This window comes from Globicephala melas, chromosome 5, assembly GCF_963455315.2.
Source record: "Globicephala melas chromosome 5, mGloMel1.2, whole genome shotgun sequence".
Taxonomy (NCBI): domain Eukaryota; kingdom Metazoa; phylum Chordata; class Mammalia; order Artiodactyla; family Delphinidae; genus Globicephala; species Globicephala melas.
Genome location: NC_083318.1, coordinates 107,748,340 through 107,770,553, shown reverse-complemented (window position 1 = coordinate 107,770,553; position 22,214 = coordinate 107,748,340). Strand labels below are relative to the sequence as shown.

The window sequence follows — 22,214 nt, the reverse complement described above, 5'->3', positions numbered from 1 at the left end:
GTATAAACAATCATCTGCAATTTGATTTCCACGGGGGGTGGGACTTGGCCTGTTTTCTTGCAGGTGTCTCCTGCCCACCCTCAATTTCCCCAGCCTACTTCACTCACCATGCATTCTGTTTTCTCTCACCCCCTATGTATAAAACTTAGGGGTGTTGTGACCCTCTGTGACGTTTCCTACAGCCGGGTGTCTCTGTATACAGCCCTGAGAAGTGAAGTACACACATTGCTAATTCTTGCACCTGTGGAAACAGCTTGCCTTTGTCTACAAAACACAGGGCGATCGTACATTTAAGGAACGGATTTTCTTTTCTGTTTCTTATCTTGGACACATGTAAATTGTAGGTATTGGTTTTCTTTTATGAGATTTTTGCCGTCCTTGGGTTGGTCTGGACACTTGTTAAAGGTCGTCAGGCTTGAAGTAGACACTGAATTAGGGTATTAGGGACCCGCCAACTGGATTTCCCTTTGAGGCAAAATCCATGAAAGGAAGTGTCAGCCCTTTCATGAGGCTTGATCAGGGGTAGGCAAACTATAGCCTGTGGACCAAATCCAGCCCACTGCCTGTTTTTGTACAGCCTGTGAATTAAGAATGGTTTTTACATTTTTAAGTGCGTGGGGAAAAAGTCAAAAGAAAAATAATTTTCTGTGCATGTGAAATTTATATAAAATTTCCCAATCACTCTTTGTAAATGGACTTTTATTGGTGCACAGCTACACTCCTTAACATACTGTCTATGGCTGCTTTCACTGTATGACAATAGGGTTGAGTAGTTCTAACAGGTACTGTGTTAACAGGCCCACAAAGTCTAACATGTTTACCGATAAAGCTTGCTGACCCCCAGGCTTGAGTAATTAAAACCACCACCATAGTTGATGTCTTTTGAGTCTTACTGTGTGCCAGGCACTGTGCTCAGTGTCTTTCAGGCATTAGCGTATTTTAGCCTCATAATAACCCTTTTATTGCCATTTTACAGAGGAGGAAACGGGGGGGTCAGAGAGGTTGTGTAATTTCCCCCAGATCACACTTCTGGTCAGCGTCAGGGCTGGGTTTGCATGCACATCTTTCTGATTCCAGAGTACGGAGTATCATCTACCAGAGAACGCCGTCCCAGTCAGCTGGAGCAACACCTGTGAGCATCCCCGCTGGGTCTGAGGTGGAGGCCACAGATAAAAATTGTTTGAGATCAAATTTATTTTTATTTTTATTCGTTTAATTTATGTTTGAGACTTTATGTTTGTCTCTCATGAGAGTGCACAAGTCCCTTAAGGTTGGTGACTGAATGTGGACCTCCGCGCAGTGCCCAGCACATAGTAGAGGGACATTAAAAGCTGGTTGAATGAAGGAAGTGGGTGGGGAGGAGGGAGAGGGCAGAAGAGGGGAAGAAGAGACACAGGAGGAGGAAAGACATTATCAAGGAAGAGTCGGGATGCCTCCGGCACTGGCCCTCAGGCCATGGATGGCTCCACCAGGCACCAAGGTGGCTCACCCGGTACGGATCTCACAGGACGCCCTGGGCTGGGCAGGCCTGATGGGACTGGTGTGCACACCCCTTTGCTGCGGCCTAACTACTCCCATTCTCCTGCCCCGATCCCCTCGCCTCTAGTGGCACCGTGGCTTCCTGGCATCCAGCCCAGACACACTGCCAACCGCTGAGGGAGAGAAGAGAGCTGGGCCCGTCGGTATTCAGAGCAAGTCCATTTAGAGGAGGACATGAAAGCGAGGCCTCCCGTTCTTACATTTAGAGAGGATGACTTTCATCAAAGGGAAAAACTTTGGAAAGGTGCCAAAAGGAATCCTTTCTCTTCTTATCTTTCCAAGAAGGCTGCTGACTCTTAAAGCGAGAAACTGGTTGATGAGGACTCATTTCCACTGGCTGCTGACCAGCAGAAGGTACCAGGGCTGTTTGTCACAAGAACGAGGGGCAAGGGAGCTGGAGCAGAGACCTCTTCCTTCCTGGGGCTGACCTGAGATTGGGAGTTAGTGTGAGAACTCACCCAGAGCAACAAAGTAGCGCCGCAGCCTCCTCCTCAACTGTGTCAAAGCCAGCTGGGAGACAGCAATGCTAAGTGGCCGAGGCCAAGGGAGGCCTGTCCTTCCCGGATGATAAAAGTAGATAGATACATTGTTTCTGATTTTGCATGATTCTGCCCACTCTCATTTCTTGATTTATTTTAGTTGCCATAAGAAAAGAATTTAATGGGGAGTAGTATATTATTAGTCCATTCATTCAAATAAATGTTTTTTGAATCCCTACACAAGCCAGCCTCTAGGAATACAAAAGGGGCTCATTAGTCATTCCTAAAGGAACTCAAATCTAATAGAGGTGATACTGCTAGTACCACTGCTCTACTAATACATGAACTGACTGCTGCGTGTCAGGCACTGGGATAGGTTCTCTTCATAGACTAAACCATTTAATTCTCACAATAACCCAATGAACTAGGTTATTATCCCCATTATATGGAGGAGGAAATTGAGGCACAGAGAGGTTAAATTACTTGCTCAAAGTCATATTTGTTAGAGCCAGGACTCAAACCCACCCTGGCCCTAGGCCCATACTCTCCACCACTGTCCTGGTCATAGTTACCTGAGACTCGCTGTGCATTGAGCAAGGTGCTAAGACACTTACACGCTATACCATTTAATCATCACGACAGCCTTGTGAGGTGATAGTTCACAAATGAGCTTACAGAGGCAAGGAGCAGCCTGATCGCAGAGCCAATACAGATGTGTCTCCAGAGCCTGTGCCTTAATTACAGCTTCATGCTGACATTCGCAGCATGATTCTAATATAGGTGACCAGTGTGGCGTGTGCCGCATTCGCTGCTTAGGAAAATACTCTCTCCTGATTAAAGGTATGGGGGAGGCAGCCTCCTGCGGGTGATGCCAAGTTCCACCATCCTCAGATTATTCCCCCTGCCCAGGTGCCCAGCCTCCTCCGGTAGTACCACCCTTCGCGTTAGAGCACAGAGCTCTAGAAGCCCTCAGGAAACTCAGGCCTGTTAACGGGCGAAAGTTCCCCCTGACTGCGTGGCACCTTGGTCACGTTAGCTCAGATGCGGAACCCAGCCGGGAGAAAGGCAGGAGAGCCGCAGTCCTGGGGATGGCAAAGGGCCGCAGTTGGCGCAACCACATTTCGGGAGGGGGCGGGCCTGGGCGATCCCTGGAACTCTGTCGCCGCAGTAAAAGGCTGACTCCTCCCCCCACCCCCACCGGCGCTGCTGCCATGGCCACCACTTGAATCAGTTATTTTATAGAGTCGTCCTTTCTCCCGGTGAGAAATAAGGTTAGGAAAGGAAACCTCCGTGTGGGGGGGGGGGGCGGAAGGAGATTTAAAATATAAGCTGAGGCGCGGACGCCTCTATGCAGAAGGCCTCTTGGGGAGGAGCCTGTTGCCATAGAAACCACCACGAGGTGGTGTGGGGACCGGTGAATGTTCTCCGGGCTCCGCCTGGCCTGGGAAGCCCGGGCTGTGGGAGAGTGGCCCGTATCTGTGATTATTCCTTTAGAATAGTGTTCTAGAAGCGGAATTACTTGGTCAACAGACATGAACTTTTGTAAGGTTCTGTCTGAACTACATGTTGGTTAAAAAATAATCCCTTTTATGGGACAGAGAGGAAGGAACATGGGGAAGAGGAAGTCAGCGTCTAGTAAGGCATCATCAGCGGCGCACCCACATCAGCCACCCCCGGCTCCCGGCTCCAGGCGCCTGCGGGTCGGGGCTCTGCCGGCTCCGCCCAGCTCAGGTCTGGGCTCTGCCGGCCCCGCCCAGCTCAGGTCTGGGCGCGGCCTCTGCAGCCTTGGCAGGGCAGTCACCAAGGGAAATTTGCTACCTAGGATCCGTGACTCTAAATCTCAACCTGGTAGTCAGAGCCCCTGCAGTGATTAGTTAAACAAGGTAAACCGCTGAGGCAAGCAGGAACTTGGCACTGACTTGAATTTAATTGTCCAAATGAAAAGTGTAATCACGAAACTGATGAAGAGAAAAACAACACTGAAGAGATGTTGACAACACTGTTGTGTCCTGTTGTGCTCATCAGTGTGGGCATCGGTATAACTAGGGATCCAGAGTTAGGACTGGGAGGTTATCTTCCAGGAATACTCACGGCAGTCAGCTTAAAATTAGCCAGGGCAGGGCTTCCCTGGTGGCGCAGTGGTTGAGAGTCCGCCTGCCGATGCAGGGGACCGGGTTCGTGCCCTGGTCCGGGAAGATCCCGCATGCCGCGGAGCGGCTGGGCCCGTGAGCCATGGCCGCTGAGCCTGCGCGTAGGCCCGCGTACCGCAAAAAAAAAAAAAAAAAAAAAAAGCCAGGCCAAAAGAAGGCAAAACAAAAGAGCACTTAGTTTGCTTGCTTTTACTTGTTATTTTTGTCATAGTCAGACCAAAACAAAGAATAACGGAGAGGAAGCATGCTGCTGGGGTGTCTGATGTATGCCGAATGGTAGAGGCTTGTGTTTTGCTTGAGTCTTCTGTGCATAGGACATCTTGAAGCTGAGAAGGGGCTTCGGGGGGCTAATAAGAAGGAACTCGGACCAGGAGAGGCCAGCAGCACAGCTGTGGGTTCAAGCTGCCAATTAGACTCACAAGACACAAAGAGGCTTTAATTTAATAATATGGTTAGTAAGCACTGGCAAAGGAGGCAAAGCAGGAGATACAGCACCTTCATCTCATCGGGAGGCCCAGAAGCTTCTTTGCTCCTCACCCACTTGGGGTATGTACCAGGGATGAGAGCCAGGGTGTGTAGCACTCACCTTGACACACACAAGTCATAGTCCCTTTATCCCACTAACCTTTTGTGCCATCCTAGTTTTGCAGCCACCTCACAGCTCCACTAATGCACACCAGAAACAAGGCAGATATAACATTCTCCATTTATCTCAACTCTATTTTTGAGAGAACAGTGCTGTGGGAAAGCCAGGTCATTTTCAGGTGGGCCTGTGTCAGCCCAGGCCTCATGTTAGCCTTTTACCCACAGTAGGCGTTATGGGTTGAATTACGTCCCTCAAAAAGATATGTTAAAGTCCCAAACCCCAGTACCTATGAATGTGACCTTTTTTGGAAATAGGGTCTTTGCAGATATAATCAAGATGAGGTTGCACTCTATAAGGGTGGGCCGTAATCCAATATGATAGGCGTCCTTATAAGAAGAAAAAACAGAGATACAGGGACGGGAGCTCCATGTGAAGATATAGATATGTACAGGGAGAAGATAGCCATGTAACAGCAAAAGTAGATTGGAGTGATGTGCCTGCAAGCCAAGGAGTGCCTGAGGCCATCAGATACTGAAAGAGACAGGAAGGGTCCTCACCTAGAGTCTTTGGAGGGAACTTAACCCTGCTGATACCTTGATTTTTATACTTCTAGCCTCCAGAAGTGTGAGAAAATAAATTTCTGCTGTTATAAGTCATGCCAGTCTGTGGTATTTTGTTACAGCAGGCCTAGGAAACAAATACAGTAGGTAAAAATAGAAAATTCAGTTGCCCTAAATAAATGTTAAATCCCCTGTCTTCAGTAAATGACATTCTAGGTTTTTTTAAATAATACATAGCCACGATTGCCCAATCACAGATCCTGAGTTTTATGAGATCTTAGGGAAAAGGTGAGTTTCTTAAAGACTGGAGGTGGGCAAATATACTTTTTATTTACAAAGATCAAACCCACAAATTGTAAGCTAAGGAACTCTATCAAGTGTAATTTTATAGGGGAGTGTTAATGGGATGGTTTACAAGCACGTAGAAAAGAAAGCATCCTATGTTCCATATGAACAAATTATACCAGACCAATTTGGAGTTCCTTTTTTTTTAAATTAATTAATTTTTTATATTTACTTTTGGCTGTGTTGGGTCTTCGTTTCTGTGTGAGGGCTTTCTCCAGTTGCGGAGAGCGGGAGCCACCCTTCATTGCGGTGCGCGGGCCTCTCACTGTCGCGGTCTCTCCCGTTGCGAAGCGCAGGCTCCAGACACGCAGGCTCAGTAGTTGTGGCTCACGGGCCTAGTTGCTCCGCAGCATGTGGGATCCTCCCAGACCAGGGCTCGAACCTGTGTCCCCTGCATTGGCAGGCAGATTCTCAACCACTGCGCCACCAGGGAAGCCCCTAGGCATGAATTTTAATTATCTGTTCAATATGATTCAACATGACACAAGTGCCAAGAAAGGTAAAATGAACTCAGAGGTCATAATAAAAAGATACGGCCTAGATCAAGGAAAATGATGGGTCTCCCTCTCTTCTGTGCTGGGCAGACCCTGCCTGGATTATGTCATCAGTATTAAGCAGCACCCCCTAGAAATGCACAGGCATCTGGAGGGGATGCTAAGATACTGGACAGGGAATCAGGGTGCTTGATCTGGGTCACCATTACTGCAAACACTCTGCCTGTCTGGGAAGGCCTGTCCTGACACCTGAGGCCCAGTCAACTTGCCTGTGGCTTGGACGCAGAAAACTCTGTCCCCAGGAGTGATTTTGAGAGGTTCTGCTCATGTCTTATTTATTTTTGTGTCATCGGTGCCTAGTATACCACCTGGTACATAATTATTTGTGAAATATATAACATTAAATGGTAATCCCCACCCCCTCCCCCAAATTGCATGGTAATCCCAAGACCAGTTCTCGTGTGAGTTCCTGGGCTGTAACTGGGTGAGCTGACTCTATTTCTATCCGCAGGATCACTCTAGGTTAAGGCCAACTTGGACCATGTCTCTTCTTAAGGACATTTTTAAAGGGAAGATCCATTCTGCTTCATCACCATTATTTTCAAACAGTCCTGTTTGGTCTAGGACCTCCCCATGGCCACTAAAGAATGGCCCCTAACCCCCAATGTTGGGGGAGGGTCTCTGCAGCCTCTACCAATAGAGAGGAAGGAGCCTCTTGGGGTCCAAGCCAAACCACTCTCTCAAACTGGTTGCAAAGAGTCTGGACTGGCTGGAAGAGCCTGGTTCTGAGGGGTCCCACGTGGGGTGCTGACCTGTGAAATCCATCCTAACAATATCTCTTCTCCACTCACTCAAGCCTGAACTGAAGGCAGGAAATAAGTTTTCCTTACCATCTTCTTTCAGAAGACCATTTGGCAACAATTTTCATAAAAGCTTTTGCAAGCAAAGATTAAAAAAAAAAGAAAAAAACTAAATGATAATTGCATTGGGCAGACTTTATAGGCTCCTGATTTCAGGCTGCCTCCCCCTAGTTGACTGTATTTCTCTCTCACTGAAACACATCACCTCTCTAATCAGCTGGCTTTGTTCCACTGCGGAATTGCCTGATAACTGTCTCAGCTTTTGCCCATCCTTCAGGGGCATTGTGCACACTGAAAGCGGAACTATGCCAGTCACAAAGTCTGAACTCTAATTCACCTCTACTGCTTGATGGCTACTCCACTCTGGGCTGGTCCTGTAAACTTTCTGAACTTCAGTTTCCACTAAAACAATAATAAGTCTGCTCTTGTTACCAAGTCCAAGCTTGTTCTGCTGGCCGCATGACAGGCCAGTAAATAGAGACGAGTTGTTGAGGCAAGGAATAGTGACTTTGGAAAGACAGCAGACCAAGAAGATGGTGGACTAGTGTGCCAAAGAACCATCTTCCCCGAGTTAGAATTCAGTCTTCTTTTATACTAAAAGGGGACGGGGTGTGCTTGGTTGCAGCAAACCTCTTGATGCCAGAATCCTTTGTTCTTTCAGCTGTCCACGTAGATCCAGTCACCATGTTCCTATAAACCTCCAACAAGATATTATGCTCTGTTCTGCAACTTTTTGTCTCTATATGAAAAGTGTTATACCTTTAGAGGTCAGAGCCTTGAGAATACACTATCCGGCATACTTCAGGCTATAGGCAACATTCTTAACTTGTAGCAAAATCAATAGAATACAGAGGTTAAAGTAAAAGAAAAAAGAGCTAATGTGGAGTCAGATTTGTTCTTCCCTGTTACACTCGGTCTCTGCGTTTGCTTTGCTTTATATTATGAAGGTGCTTTCTAAATTCTAAACCAGCAATCAGATATGAAGATTTGCCTTTCCCTAATGGTCTCTGATCCAACTATTTTCTAATTCTGAGATGAGCGTTTACCTTTACATCATGTTATGTCACTCATCCATTTGTATCAATAGAAGGACGTCCATCATTCTGCATCTACTTATTGGGCACCTATTATGTGACAGGCACTGCATAGGGGCTGGGGAGTTAGAGGTAAAAGATGGAGCTGTCAGTAATTTTCAGCAAAGAATGCTATGGAGCACATGGGGTTGATACCCAGTCCAGACGGGGGTGGGAGGGTCTGGGATTGGAGGAGTCGCAGAGAATCCTCCCTAGAGTGCGGGTGTCTTTGCTGAGTTCTGGAGGATTTGAAGGAGGTAACTAGGTGAAGGAGTCAGGAGAGGACGAGCATTCCTCTCAGAACAAGTGGTGTGTGAACCTAGAGAATAGTGTTTCTCAAAGGGGGTGCAATCAGCAATTTGAGGGGACAAAGGTACTTGTATGAGACCCTCCCATGCATTGGAGGATGGCAGGCATCCCTGCCCTCAGGCACGAAATGTCACAGTACCTCCCCACCCTCCCACCCCCAAACACACAATCAATATGACAGTCAAAAATGCTCCTTCCCATTTACAAATGCATACCTCACCACTCCATCAGGGAGACTGGTGCCCTTCCCTGGTTGAGAACCACTGCTAAAAAATGAATGGTGGCATGACTTAGGAACCAGAGGATGATTGGGGAAGAAAAAAATGAGGAAAGCAGAGGCCAGATCATAAGTGGCCTTATATGCCATCCTAAGGAGTTTACTTTCTAGGGGAAACGTCCTTGATTAGGGATAGATAGATGGTATATTAAAGGGCTTTGAATTGAACCTGGCACATAATACATGGTCAATAAATTTCAGAGCTCTATATCTCTCAGGATCCTGCCAAACCCACTTCAGTTAGCACCTGTCCTGTTCTTATGCACACGCAGTGTCTGTACACTTCCCGAGTGTACATCTCAGTCAAACTGGCTGATGACGGTTAGCTCTCTAATGTCCATTCAACTGAAGGGAAACCCTGGGGAGGGGCAAGACGGCTCCAAGAAGTCAGTAAGGTGTGTAGCAGACTCAATCCCAAGGGTCTTGGGCTCTTCTCTGCTCTTATGGCCTCACACTCTGGCTGCATAAGGTCCCAATACAAGCAGACTACAACTCAGGAAGCAACTGAGCCCTTCTATACCAACAGCCATGGCCATCAGTCAAGGCATCTACCACTCGCAGTTGCAATTGCCTGATTACTAATCCATCTCCCACACTAGACTATGACCTTCCTGAGGGCTGAGAAACCAGTCTATTCTCTGTATCCTCAGTGCCTACTCAGTGCCTGGCACATGCTGGACGTTCAGTAAGTGTTCATTGGAATGAATGACTGAGAGTGTAAGTGAACCTTCTCTGACTACAAGCCCAGCAACAAGACCAAGGATTTCTCCCACTTCTCTACCATCTTGTGAGAACAGAGACTCAGTCCAGTTGTATGCCCCAGAGTTTGGGTTGAGTGGAAGAAGAGAAGAAGAGAGGTCAGGGGAGAGGAACGTCACAGGGGAGGATCCACTTTTGAAGAATTTGGCTACTGGATTCATCGTGGTCAGTAAATTTCATCAGAAAACACACATGAGAAGAAGAGGGGACTCCTGTCTTGGCAAGTCAGGGACCATTGTGATGGCCTGTCTTAGGAAGAGGACATTGTAACGTGCAGTGGGGTTTGCCTGTCTGTAGTTTCCAAAGTTGGTTCTAATTAAATTGTGACTTTCTAGAACAGAACACATGTCCACACAAACACAATAGCAGCATTATTAATAATAGCCAAAAAGTGGAAACAACCCAAATGTCCATCAACTGACAGATGGATAAACAAAATGTGCTATATCTATACAATGGAATATTTCTCAATCAAATAAAGGAATGAAGAACTGACACATGCTACAATGTGGATGCACCTTGAAAATGTCACACTAAGTGGAATAGGCCAGATGCCTAGGACCACATATTCTATGATCCCATTCATGTTACAGGCCAGAATAGGGAAATCTATAGAGATAGATAGTGGTTGTTTAGGACTGTGGGGTATGGGAAGGTAGGGAGTGATAGCTAAAGGGTACAGCTTTTTTTTTTTTAATTGAAGTATAGTTGATTAACAATGTTGTGTTAGTTTCTGGTGTACAGCAAAGTGATTCAATTATATTCTTTTTCAGTTTTTTTCCATTGTATTTATTACAAGATAATGAATATATTTCCTGTACTATACAGTAGGACCTTGTTGTTTACCTATTTTATATATGGAAGTTTGTATCTACTAATCTCAAACTCCTAATTTATCCCTCCCCCTGCCTTTTCCCTTTGATAACCATAAGTTTGTTTTCTATGTTTGTGAGTCTCTTTCTGTTTTGTAAATAAGTTCATTTGTATCATTTTTTTTTAGATTCCACATATAAGTGGTATCATATGATATTTGTCTTTCTCACTTCACTTAATATGATAATCTCTAGGTCCATCCATGTTGCTGCAAATGGCATTATTTCATTCTTTTTTATGGCTGAGTAATATTCCATTATATATATATGTACCACATCTTCTTTATCCATTCCTCTGTCGATGGACATTTAGGTTGCTTCTATGTCTTGGCTATTGTGAATAGTGCTGAAATGAACATTGGGGTGCACGTATCTTTTCGAATTAGAGTTTTCTCCAGATATATGCTCAGGAGAGGGATTCCTGGATCATATGGTAGCTCTATTTTTAGTTTTTTAAGGAACCTCCATACTGTTCTCCATAGTGACTTACACCAATTTACATTCCCACCAGCAGTGTAGGAGGGTTCCTTTTTCTCTGCTCCGTCTCCAGCATTTATTATTTGTGACTTTTTAATGTTGGAAATTGTACACTTTAAGTGGATGAATTGTACAGCGTGTGACTTATATTTAATAAAGCTGTTAAAAACAGAACAAACTTCTAACGCAGGGTGTTAACCTGAGCTTTTGAGAACTATGTACCACCCGGAATAGCGTGCCAGAATTGGCACGTCTGCATTTTCCCGAGTTTGTGAAGTTGACTGAATTCTCTGTGACCCCCCTCCCCTCTGCAGAGCTGAGTGCCCCTTCACAGGGCTCACTGCAATGCCTGGCTACATGGAAAGAACGTGATGAATATTAATGTCATCAAATATGCAAATTCGGTCTTAATTATTTAAAGAAAATGATTCGTGTCTACTTTTAAGCTAGTAACTAACCAAGGAATAGAATGCAATAGGTTTCCCTACCTCCATTGCTGTAGAAAAGGGAATGACTATGACTTCCATTCTGATATGTAAGATTTTTTAATTCTAAAGTTTTATTTGTAATATTCTTTCTGGTCAGTTTTATGTTATTCAAAACTTTTCAAAATCAGTTGAATGACCTTATAGGGGTTATGTCAATATGTCAAGTTTGACAAGGTTCTCAACCTTTAAACTGAAAACTTTTGCATCATCAGAAAAACAAAAGGTTCTGTTCACCCCCTGAATCAAGTAAATGTTGATTTATATGATTTTTCTGTAAATGACTAGAACCACAAAAAGCAGAGAAATGTCATTTGCATTATCTGACTTTGAGGAACTGTATTTTATAGACCCTTTTCTGGGTAAATATCAAGAGTAGTAGAGGCTTGTTGAACTGGGCTGTTTTGCGTTTTTAAAATTTGCATTGGTGTTTCAAGCTCCTTTAAAAGTCTAAGGAAATAGCCCCCCCTTTTTTTTTTCTTACTAAAGAAAGTGAGTGTGTGCTCACACTCACCCAAAACACTCCTCTAAATTTGAAATTTTCGTACTGAGGTCCCGTGTGCCTAGTTTTCTTTCTGGGATCTGGGATCCCACTGCATCCCCTTTTGCTTACTTAACAGCACACCCTCTTTATGATTTGTAACCCAGCGCCTGTCCCGGCTGCGTGGCGCGGGAGATGTGCACGGGCAGCCCTCCCCCTGGTAACCGTGCAGCCACATGCTGGTGATGGACCCCAGCGGCCCAGCACCAGAACGTGGAAACAGCTGACTGCTGACTCAGAGGGGAAAGCAAGCCACCCACGAATCTCATTGCAGCTAGCTGCTGCATCCCTATCCCATAATCCCTTGCTTGGTCTGCTGCAGTCTTTTCAACAGACGCTGAGTGAGAAAAAGATGTCCTGTAAGATAAAGATTGATTGGTTTGAATACCGAAAGGGGTCTCCTACTTGTTAATGACCCAGAAACATTCCTGCCGACTTTCCTGAGCCTCCTCTTATTTCCTCCATTTTTCTCTTCCTCTCTTCTGTTCATGAGCTGGCACATCACTCCATAGAGCAGAAGATATGCTGGGCTTCTGATGATGGCTGCACTGCATGGTAGGGAATTTTAACCAGTCTCTTTGCATGGTGTTTCCAAACTTGAGATGTTAGCAGAAATGTGCATTGATCTTGTGGATTGTCGCGGGCTGCAGCGCCAGGCCGGGGAGGATTGAATTCTTTGCCTCGTTAATTAGTCTGTCTGCAGAAATGGGTAGGTCCTAAATGTTCGGATTGCTTAGTCTTACGCCAGGTGAATAACTAATTTCTTCTGCTGTCTCCGTTCTGGCTCCCCGAGACCCCCACCCCTTCTCTCTCATGGTGATGCTGTATGCTCTGTAACTATAAGATAGAGGGAGACCCCCACTCTGCTTAAACAAAAGCATCAAATTAACAAGAATAGGGAGAAAGTCATGCAGGATTTTTCTTATCACTTTTCTAATGTGATCTGACTAGATCTTTATTTTTACTAGTCTTTATTTTAATGTGTATGTCGGCCTATTTTAAATATAAGATTTGTTTTCCCCGTGCATCTCTCTGCTGGGTACAAAGATGGGGATGAAGTGTTTAATTTGCAGGATTCCTTCCTTGGTACCCCAGGGTGGAGGAGGCTGTGATTCGACCCTTCCCCCACTGTGTCCTCTGTTAGAGAACCCTGGGGTTGAGTGCCACAGTTCCCAGTTACCATTGGAAACCCATTCATTCATAATGCATGCCTCGACCCTCTGAATCCTGAATGCCATTGATAATCAGAAAATATGCAGGAGATCATTTGGGGTCTTTTCTGACATTTTTTTCCCTGCCTTTGAAATAGGCTCAAATCTGGGTGGAGTTCAATGGTAGCATTACACAGAAGGGAGATAAAAAAGAAAAAAAAAAACTTGGGTTGGACCTTAGGTTTGCTTCCTGAAACAGTGGGTCTCATTTTGTATCATCTTTGCAGAAACAATGATGCCCCACCCTGTCGTTATTCCTTATTTGGTGGGGGCGGGGGGCGGGATAGGAGAGCAAGTAGGAAGGCTATTTATTTTAAACTAAAAATTGAATGTTAATCAGTAGATTTCTGAACATCAAGGTAAAATGATATTCTGTCTTAAACGATGGTTTCAGTGTCACAGCTTTAAGGAACAGATCTCAATTCAGAATGAGGCATTTTAAAAATTATTAGTTCGGTTCTTTGGCTTAGATCGTTTTACAGTAGTTTTACTCCTCGTGAATAAATTGTTAGAGGTTTTTTGTTCTTGCTTTTATTTTAATTAGAATACGTAAGGAGAGCCATTTGTTTGCCCAGTTGCTTGAATTGATCTCTTAGGTATTAGGATTCACTCCTGCCTACTGTGAACCTATTTTCTGGTGTCTTTCAGTATTTTCGGGCAGATGTTTCAGCAGCATCTTTCCCAAGCCACTGTAGTGTTAAATAATGCACGCCCCACCCGAGCGAGCACACAATGAGAAGTTTCCTGTGTGCTGTGGTTCAAGAAAGCAGCTTTCTGTTGCAGAGATGAGAACAGTGGCCTTTCCTAAACCTCTAAGTATTTCTTTCCAATTTTCTCCTAGAAAGACACAAGGGATCGGCGTCGGAAAGGTTAAAACACGGCTGAAGTAAAAATGTTCTCTGATAGAATGTGCTGTTTCAAGAAATAGGAATGTAGCATATATATAACCCACACATTTTTAAAATGGAGAATAAAATCTATACATATTTTCACCATAGTTAATATTATAATCCTGAGATGACTTAATTGTTTTATTTATATGATAACGAAAGCTGAGTGGATTTTGTTGCTTGTGAAATGAAGTAAAAAATACTCATTCTTTGTCTTACTCAGAAATAAAAATGTCCTTCACTTGGATACCATTAGACGTTAATTTCTCCAAACTCATGACTTTCTTTTATCTATCCTTAAGTAGAAAAATTATCCTAAATATGTGGCAATTTTAAAAAATTTAACTGAGCTTAATTTTTGACTCCCATGTGCCTTTTTTCATTATCTCTCAGATAAAACTAAGATTTTAACCAAACATTTGTGTGTATTATCGATATGTATAGAAGAGAAGTACTTTCAAACTTTAAAAAAAACTGCTACCAAATTATTTACTGTCAGGTTTTTTTCTTTTAAAAAAAAGTGACTGAATTACTTCTAATTGTGGCAAAATTCTCATTTGCACACACCTGTAATTGCTTTTTTTAAAAAAAAATCTCTGATGCCATCTGTGCCCCTTCATTACTTATGTAAGAATTTTAGTGTAGATTTTATAGAATATGCTCTATAATGAGCTTGGCTCTTAGGGTTCTTTGAATATTATTATTATGCATATTGTTTGAATTTAACTGATCAGGTTTCCTTCTAGAATTTGAAGATTTAGATTAGACCAAATACTGAAGAAAAAGAAGCCCAATATAATTATTCAAATAGCATCATTGGAGGAGCCATTCATTCCTGCCTTTTGCATGTTAGTCTGTCAACCTTTTCCTAATTTGCCCTCTTCTGCCTTCTTATTCTCAGTAGCTTCCATTCCTCTGTTAAGTGCTTTTTATTATTATTCTTGAAAACTTAATAGTTTAAGTAAATATTTATTTTAATAAACAACAGATTTAAATAATATGCTTCCATCCACCAGGGCAAAAAGAGGGGGTTGCTGTTTTTGTAGGACTGTGTCTTTTGAAGTTCTGATGTGAAATGCATTTCTCTTCCCCCTTCTTACTAACCTCACCCAACACCCAGAGCTTAGGGCCCTGGCTGCCCTCTGCCTTTCCCGGAATATTCAGCCTCTTTGTGTAGTCCCCAAGGAAAGCAAGGGAAGAGACTTGGCAAGGTGATGAATGTGGGGAGAGGAGACACCACTCACCCTGACTGCCCCAGGGCACTGTAAAGTGAAGGTCAATTAGCCTGACCACTTAACACTTCATCACACAGGGCCAGCCTTCTGGAACTTAGAAAACCCAAAGTAGATCTTTCTTTTTTTTTTAATTTTATTTTTATCTTTGGCTACGCTGGGTCTTCATTGCTGCTCGTGGCTTTCTCTAGTTGCAGAGAGCGGGGGCCACTCTTCGTTGTGGTGCGCGGGCTTCTCATTGCGGTGGCTTCTCTTGTTGTGGAGCACGGGCTCTAGGTGCACGGGCTTCAGTAGTTGTGGCACGTGGGCTCAGTAGTTGTGGCTCACGGGCTCTAGAGCGCAGGCTCAGTAGTTGTGGCTCACGGGCTTAGTTGCTCCGTGGCATGTGGGAATCTTCGCAGACCAGGGCTCGAACCCATGTCCCCTGCATTGGCAGGTGGATTCTTAACAACTGCCCCACCAGGAAAGTCCTGAAAACCCAAAGCAAATCTTAAGAACTGACTACAAAAGGTGAGGACTTTTATGAAGAAGGTAATTACAAACAGTTATCTCTACTAAGGAAAGAGGTAGGGGAAACAGGCATAAATATTATAAAGACAAGTTGGGGCATGGCGTAAAAATCAACTTGCATATGGTAAATCCCAGCAATCTAGGGAAGCTGTCATACATCTGACCCTGGAGAGAAGGAGAGCCCTTGGAGAGCTTGGGCACATCCTTCCCTGGAGACAGAAGTTAAAGTGGACGGCCTCCTCAGGTCCCCCTCTTCACCCCCCCACACACTCACACACCTACTGTCAAGAAAGATATTGCATCTGGCTTTTCTAATTTACAAAATGGCCCATTTGGGATAGAGGCTTGACTTAACTGCAAATAGGTCACCCTGTTTTAATTTCACTGAAGATCGTCCTCTTTTCTTTCCTCTGGTTGAGTCCTCAGTAACGCTGCCGATCCCATTGAAGGTGAATAATAGTATGCTCATAAAGTTGAAAAATTCAAAATACTTTGTTTTTAAAATTGTGTTTTAATCTGTGCCTTGAGCTCGAGGTACCACCTGCTCTGGCAGGGAAAAGGTAGCATACTGGGAGTTATAGATAATCCTAGTGGTTGAAGATCTACTTTCTATAAATGTAAAAGAAGATTTTTAACTTCTTGGGAAACTGATTTTAGCATGGCCGCACCACTGTCGTTGACCCAACCACAATAAAAAAGGTAAATATATTCATAAATAAATTCAGCTAAGTGGCAACAAAGAGAAGCCATAATCCAGGAATGCCATAAAATTAAACAATAGAAATGGAATCTAGTGCCTTTAAGATGATTTATAATCAAATATGCTCCTTCTTGCCCACAAATCACATGTTAAAATTTGATTTTCCTAAGGATTCTTGACCTGTTTCCCAAACATGTTTTCTAGCCCGGCCAGACAAGCTTTCACAAACTCCCTCTCCTTCTCCAGAAGATGCTTCAGTCTGTCTTTTCTCTTCCATCCTCTTTTCCTCCTCTTCCTCACTTTAGTGTCAGAAATAAAGGGTTTGGAAAGTTTTCTGATCTCAGTGGTGTAATTTGGAATGGGAAATACGGTTTCAACTTTGGAATGTGGACGTGGGCATTTTTCTGTCATTTCATCTCCTCCTATCAAATTCTTCTTTTCCATTTGGTTGTAATTTCCACCAAGTTGTAGATTTGAGAAAGCGAGCCGGGCAAAATACCAAGAGATGACGTGAGGAAAAAAAATGCTGGGACAGGGTTTTTCTATGCCCAAGGATTTTGTTTTGTGATGGTTGCATTGTTTTTACCCACACAAGCTGTGTTTAGTTGGCAAATCTCCACTAATAAAGAACTTACATGTCAACCTCCTTAGACTTTTTTATTTCCATGCATATGTGTCTTCAATAGTTCTCAATTTCTTTTCCTGCATTTGTGAGTGTGTTGAAATACGTCACTAAATATTTACCCTCTGGATCACGGATTATGTTGCTAAGCATTAGACTATCGCTTAGGAAGGCAGGTAATGTCTGACGTCAAGTGAAAATGTTCACATGAGATCAGCAAGTGCTGCTCTTTTCTGCTACTGGGACCGAGTCTGTTCCCATGTTATACCTCATTTGTTCAGTCCATTTGAAAAAAAAAAAATGTGTCTACTATGTACCAGGCATAGTTCTAGGTGCTGAGACTTCTGCAGAGCAATCAGATAAAAATCCCTGCCCTCATGAATTTTACATCCTGGTGGGCGGAGGGGAGACAATATGCCAAATAAATACGTTGCACACTGAATTGGAGAGAGACCAGTGCTATGGAGAGAAACAGAGCGGTGATGGGGGTGGTAGCAAGTGCTAGGAGATAGGGGCAAGTTTCAGTTAGAAACAGAATGGTCAGATGAGAATGGTCAAGTGATGTTAAGCAAAGAGCTGGAGAGGAGAGTGAACCCCTCTGTAAGCAGCATTGTTGGTTTTCCGCCGACAAGGAACCTCAGCTGGTCTCCCCACACAAGAGCTCTCATAGCTGGTTCATGTCAATATTACACTAATGTTGGCTATTTGTGTAGTTTTAAAATGGCTCTTCCTGCCTTCGCTTCTGTATCATTTCCTTTCTATTGGCCTTTTGTCAACGTGTCTGGTACTAGTTCCTGCATCCGAAAGCATTTTGGCTCCTTCAGAGACAAAGTCCGGCCAGGTGTGTTTTCATGTGTTTCTCTCTAGGAATTAGTTTTGCAGATCTCCAGAAGAGCAGTTCTATATTCTGATCTCTATCATCATACACTTATTTCTGCTGGTTATGTGAGTAAGAAGGATCTTTGACAGTTCAGAAACCAAGATGGGGAAAGGAGAACAGCCAAGAGTATAGATAAGTATTTACAGCTTTTCTAATCAAAGGAGACCAGAAACTGTGGTGTGCCCAAACACTGTGATGAAAAGCTGTCGGATATTTCGTGTACATTCCTTGTGGCATATTCCGTTGGATAGAAGGCTTCCCACAGTGCTTCTGAGCATGCCCCGTGCCTCTATTTTCCCTTCAGGAGTAGTCAAATTCCTTTCTACTGTGGGTGTCCAGTTATATTCAGGGAACCATCCTTATCCTGGCAAAATCTTGGTTTGGGGCTCTTTGGGGGTTGGAAACCTTTTGTGTTGATTCTGGGAGTCCTGAAATCCAGATGTCTTCAACAGGTCACTTGTGAAAGGTTGTAATATTGTCATAATTTTAAATTACTGCTAATGAGTAAATTTAATTTACCATATAAATTAACAATACTAACAAAGACTTACTCTCACCCACTACAATAATTATCATGAAATTAGAGTGAAAATTAGAATGAAATGTCTTTTATTTCCACTTTGGAGAATAAAAATGTCAGCTCAGGAAATTTCATTTAGTCAACATATATCATTTGATTAAAACAAATGTTTTTTCCTTGCCAAAAATCCAAAATTCAAGGTTAAAAAAAAAAGTAAAATCCAATATGATGTTTTCTCCCTGCTTGTTTCAATACTCCACATGACTGATTATTTTGAAGGGTTAAAAGAACATTTTCAAAAGCTATTCAAAATAAAATTCTTTTTAACTGATTTTAACTGAAAAGTTTAATATGATTTTTTTTAAAAAAATATGGAACGCTTCACAAATTGATGTGTCATCCTTGCTCAGGGACCAAACCAATCCTCTGTATCGTTCCAGTATTAGTGCTGCTGAAGTGAGCACTTTACAATTTTTATGTCACACACACACACACACACACACACACACACACACACACATACACACACGCACGCACGCGCCAGGAAAGTGTTAAACTTGCTTAAGATTAGGTAACATGAGCTTATCAGATAAGGCAGAAATCTTGAAATCCGAGCTTTCTGATTCACTGATTTTACTGGATGACCTTGGGCAAGTCATTTAAACCCTCAGCTTAGGTTTCCTTATCTTAAAGCCAGACAAATCCATTCCTTCCCTATGCTGATGTCTTAGGGATGCAGTTAAAGAAAAGCAGACAATGTGCCAACATTTTGAGCTCCTGAGAGAAGAGCTGCATTTAATCCAATCAGTGGGTATCATTCTCTACTCTGGTTCTTTAGGAAGACAGTCTATGAGAGTCAGCAGATAATGCTGGCTAATTAGGTATGTCACACCTACGCTGTTTAACTAATGCATGGAGTTCCGATTGAACGTGACACTCTTGTACAGCAGGTGCTTTTGCAAGCTTGATCTGTTTATTAATCGTGCTCTTTAGAGAACTTACCTAGAAGGCACAGAGTTGGAAAAAGGGGTGTGTCATGTTTGTAACTATACTCCAATATGTGTAAATAGCAGAATTTTCTGGAGAAAAGTTGACATGCTTTTTTAGAAGTTGGTGATTTGGTGGGGGAGAAAGAAGACCATCATTTATATTTGGAAAAGAGTGTTTTCTTTAGAAAATGTGGAATTGTTGTTTCTGTAAACACAGGTCCCAGGCCAAGTTAAAATGTTATATGTAAACCAAGCTTCCATAGCACAGCTTTCTGAAAACCCAAGGTCAAGGATTGTGGTTGTTTAAGGGGTGAAAATGTCATGGGTTTTGCATTCTGGCAAACTTCCTAACTGAGCCTCGGTTTTAAAAAATCTATAGAATGGGAATAATACTACTTCCTGCCTAGGGTCATATTGAACCTTAACTACTGTTTTTTTGGAAAGAGCATTTCCATTGGGAATTAAGAGGCTGTGGACACCTTGCAAAATATTTAGAAAATTAGGTAGTGAGTTTTAGCTCAGCTTTGGTTCACCCCTTTGGGATACAAGCCAGAAATTCTTTAAGGTGATAAATGGAGCTATGTTTTATGTTGTAGTTTTTCCCTCCCTTATTCTTTCATAAGCCCTCTGCTTTCTCTGTTACCCTCTTCCAATTCTCATTTTCTGGCCTGACGTTTCACATTTTGAAACCTCCTCTGAATTAAGTCACTCACCAGGCCCTCAAGACACCCACACGCAAATACCAACAGACATTTCTTAAAATAATAGAGACTACCTCTAGCTTTTGTCCCCATTCCATGGCAAACACATTTTAGTTCTGAAGAAAATACTCTGAACCCCATACAAAGTTTTTAATGAAAAATTCTAATTATTTCATTCCTGGATATTAACAGTATGTAGGGAAGGAAACACTTTTCTTCTATACACTTCAGTTCTGTAACTGAAGCCTGTGAATTAAACTGGCAAAAGACAGATATCAGGAGAAAAAGGTATACACATTTTATTGATATTTCATTTTTCCAAAATAAAATATATATTTTATTAAACTTCATTGATTTACTATTTTAAATTTACTATTTTAAATTTTACATTTTAAATTTTATATATATTATATTTATTAAACTTCATTGATTTACTATTTTAAATTTTACATTTTAAATTTAAATTTTACATTTTATATTTTACTATTTTAAAATTTACATTTACTTTTCTTTACGGAAAAGAAGAGGCCATTAGACCCAAGACCACAGATTATGGAGAATTGACTAGACAAAGGAAAAGGGAGTTTGGACTCCAAGGGGCAGTAAATTGTGGGAAGGGGGCCAGTATATGTATGGTAGATAAGGGTGGTTTAGTAAGGTTTGTTATGCATACTCCTCTCTGGTGATTAAGAGTCTTCTTCTCTTCCTGGTATGGGAGAGTGGGGCACCTTTACAAATGGGAAATGTGTGTCCTGCTTTTAGGCAGATGGCAGAGGGAGAGGGCTCTTCCTCATCTGCTGCTTCTCAATCACCTTCAGCTCAAAATAATCCTTATATCAAAGTGGCTTATTTGGGAGTGGCATATTTTGACCCCCTTCAAGTATAATAGTTGGGAAAACACATTCTATCCTAGTAAGACTATTCTATTTAATATAGACTATAATAAGACTATATATATATATATATATATATATATATATATATTCAGATACAGTCATGGCTGGAGGCATGAACAGGCAGGACTATGTAAGTATTTATCCCTTCAGCTGCCCCCACTTTGAAACCCAGCAAGCTACCTCTCCTTTGTTTCTTGCAGTAATTTAATTTTTAATACAATTTTTAAAGGTTACTTTCCATTTAGTTATTTCAAAATATTGGCTCTATTCCCCATGTTGTACAACACATCCTTGAGCCTGTCTCAACCCCGGTAGTTTGTACCTCTCACTCCCCCACCTCTATAGCCCTTCTGCCCCAACTGGTAACCACTAGTTTGTTCTCTATATCTGTGAGTCTCCCAGCAAGCTACCTCTCTGTACAACATACCTTCTAATTTGTTTTCTTTGCATGCTGAAGCTGTGATTACTTTATTGATCTACAAATAGGCCCCTCACTGTACACCCTCTATAGCGATGAGGATTGGTTATAGCCATGTCAAGGTCACAACATGGAATTCTACCTGTATTCATAACACAATGCCTCTAGCGAATAAACCAATGATTGATTTGCATTTGCAGATTATTATATGTTTTTCCGTTTTGGTTTTTCTGTCTGACAGCGGCAGCGTGCAGGGTCAAAGACAGCCGGCCCCCCATGTCAGTGGTCTAGGATGGCAAGTGAAGCCACCAACATCCCAAGTCCTGTGGTGCGCCAGATTGACAAGCAGTTTCTGATTTGCAGTATATGCCTGGAAAGGTACAAGAATCCCAAGGTTCTCCCCTGTCTGCACACTTTCTGCGAGAGGTAAGCCTCCTCTGTGCTCAGAGAAGGGGGTTTCACAGACTGACCTCCTACAACCTGCCAAGGGGTTCTTTCCGGAATTCTACAGTTACCTATGGGAGACAATAAATCTTTTGTCCTTCTGATAGACATCTAGAAACGCAATCATGAGTTGCCAAGAATGTACTTTATTTCAAAGAACTATTATAAGCGGGAGAAAGCAATCCAATAGCTACTGATTTATTTCCACAGGAGATGGAACATTAAATATTTTAAGATTCAAAAAATTTTAAAATTTTCCCATTGTTCTTTGTGAAACAGTTTTTGCCAACCATAGATCCCTCATGGTGGATTTTTGGTGATGGCCAATTAAAAAGCTATCATTTTCAGGACTTTCCTGGCTGTCCATTGGTTAAGACTTGGTCTTCCAATGCAGG

General features: G+C 42.7%; 1 protein-coding gene and 1 pseudogene across 18 annotated transcripts in view; one reads left to right on the top strand and one right to left on the bottom strand.

The window, feature by feature from the left end:
• The window catches only part of TRIM2 (tripartite motif containing 2), a 171,152-nt gene that overhangs the window by 93,256 nt on the left and 55,682 nt on the right, over positions 1 to 22,214 (top strand). For 14 of the 18 annotated variants that reach the window (XM_060299674.1, XM_060299673.1, XM_060299678.1 and 11 more), the window contains one exon: positions 21,617 to 21,801. The exons of 1 other annotated variant lie outside the window; for it this stretch is intronic. In XM_060299674.1, the coding sequence (XP_060155657.1) occupies positions 21,668 to 21,801 (134 nt within the window). In that variant the 5' untranslated portion in view covers positions 21,617 to 21,667. Of the gene's footprint in view, positions 1 to 12,096; positions 12,362 to 12,497; positions 12,516 to 21,616; positions 21,802 to 22,214 lie in introns of those variants that run through there. 3 more of the 18 variants (XM_060299669.1, XM_060299682.1, XM_060299684.1) reach the window with 3 other exon arrangements.
• On the bottom strand, positions 18,737 to 18,835 carry LOC115864529 (U6 spliceosomal RNA; annotated as a pseudogene).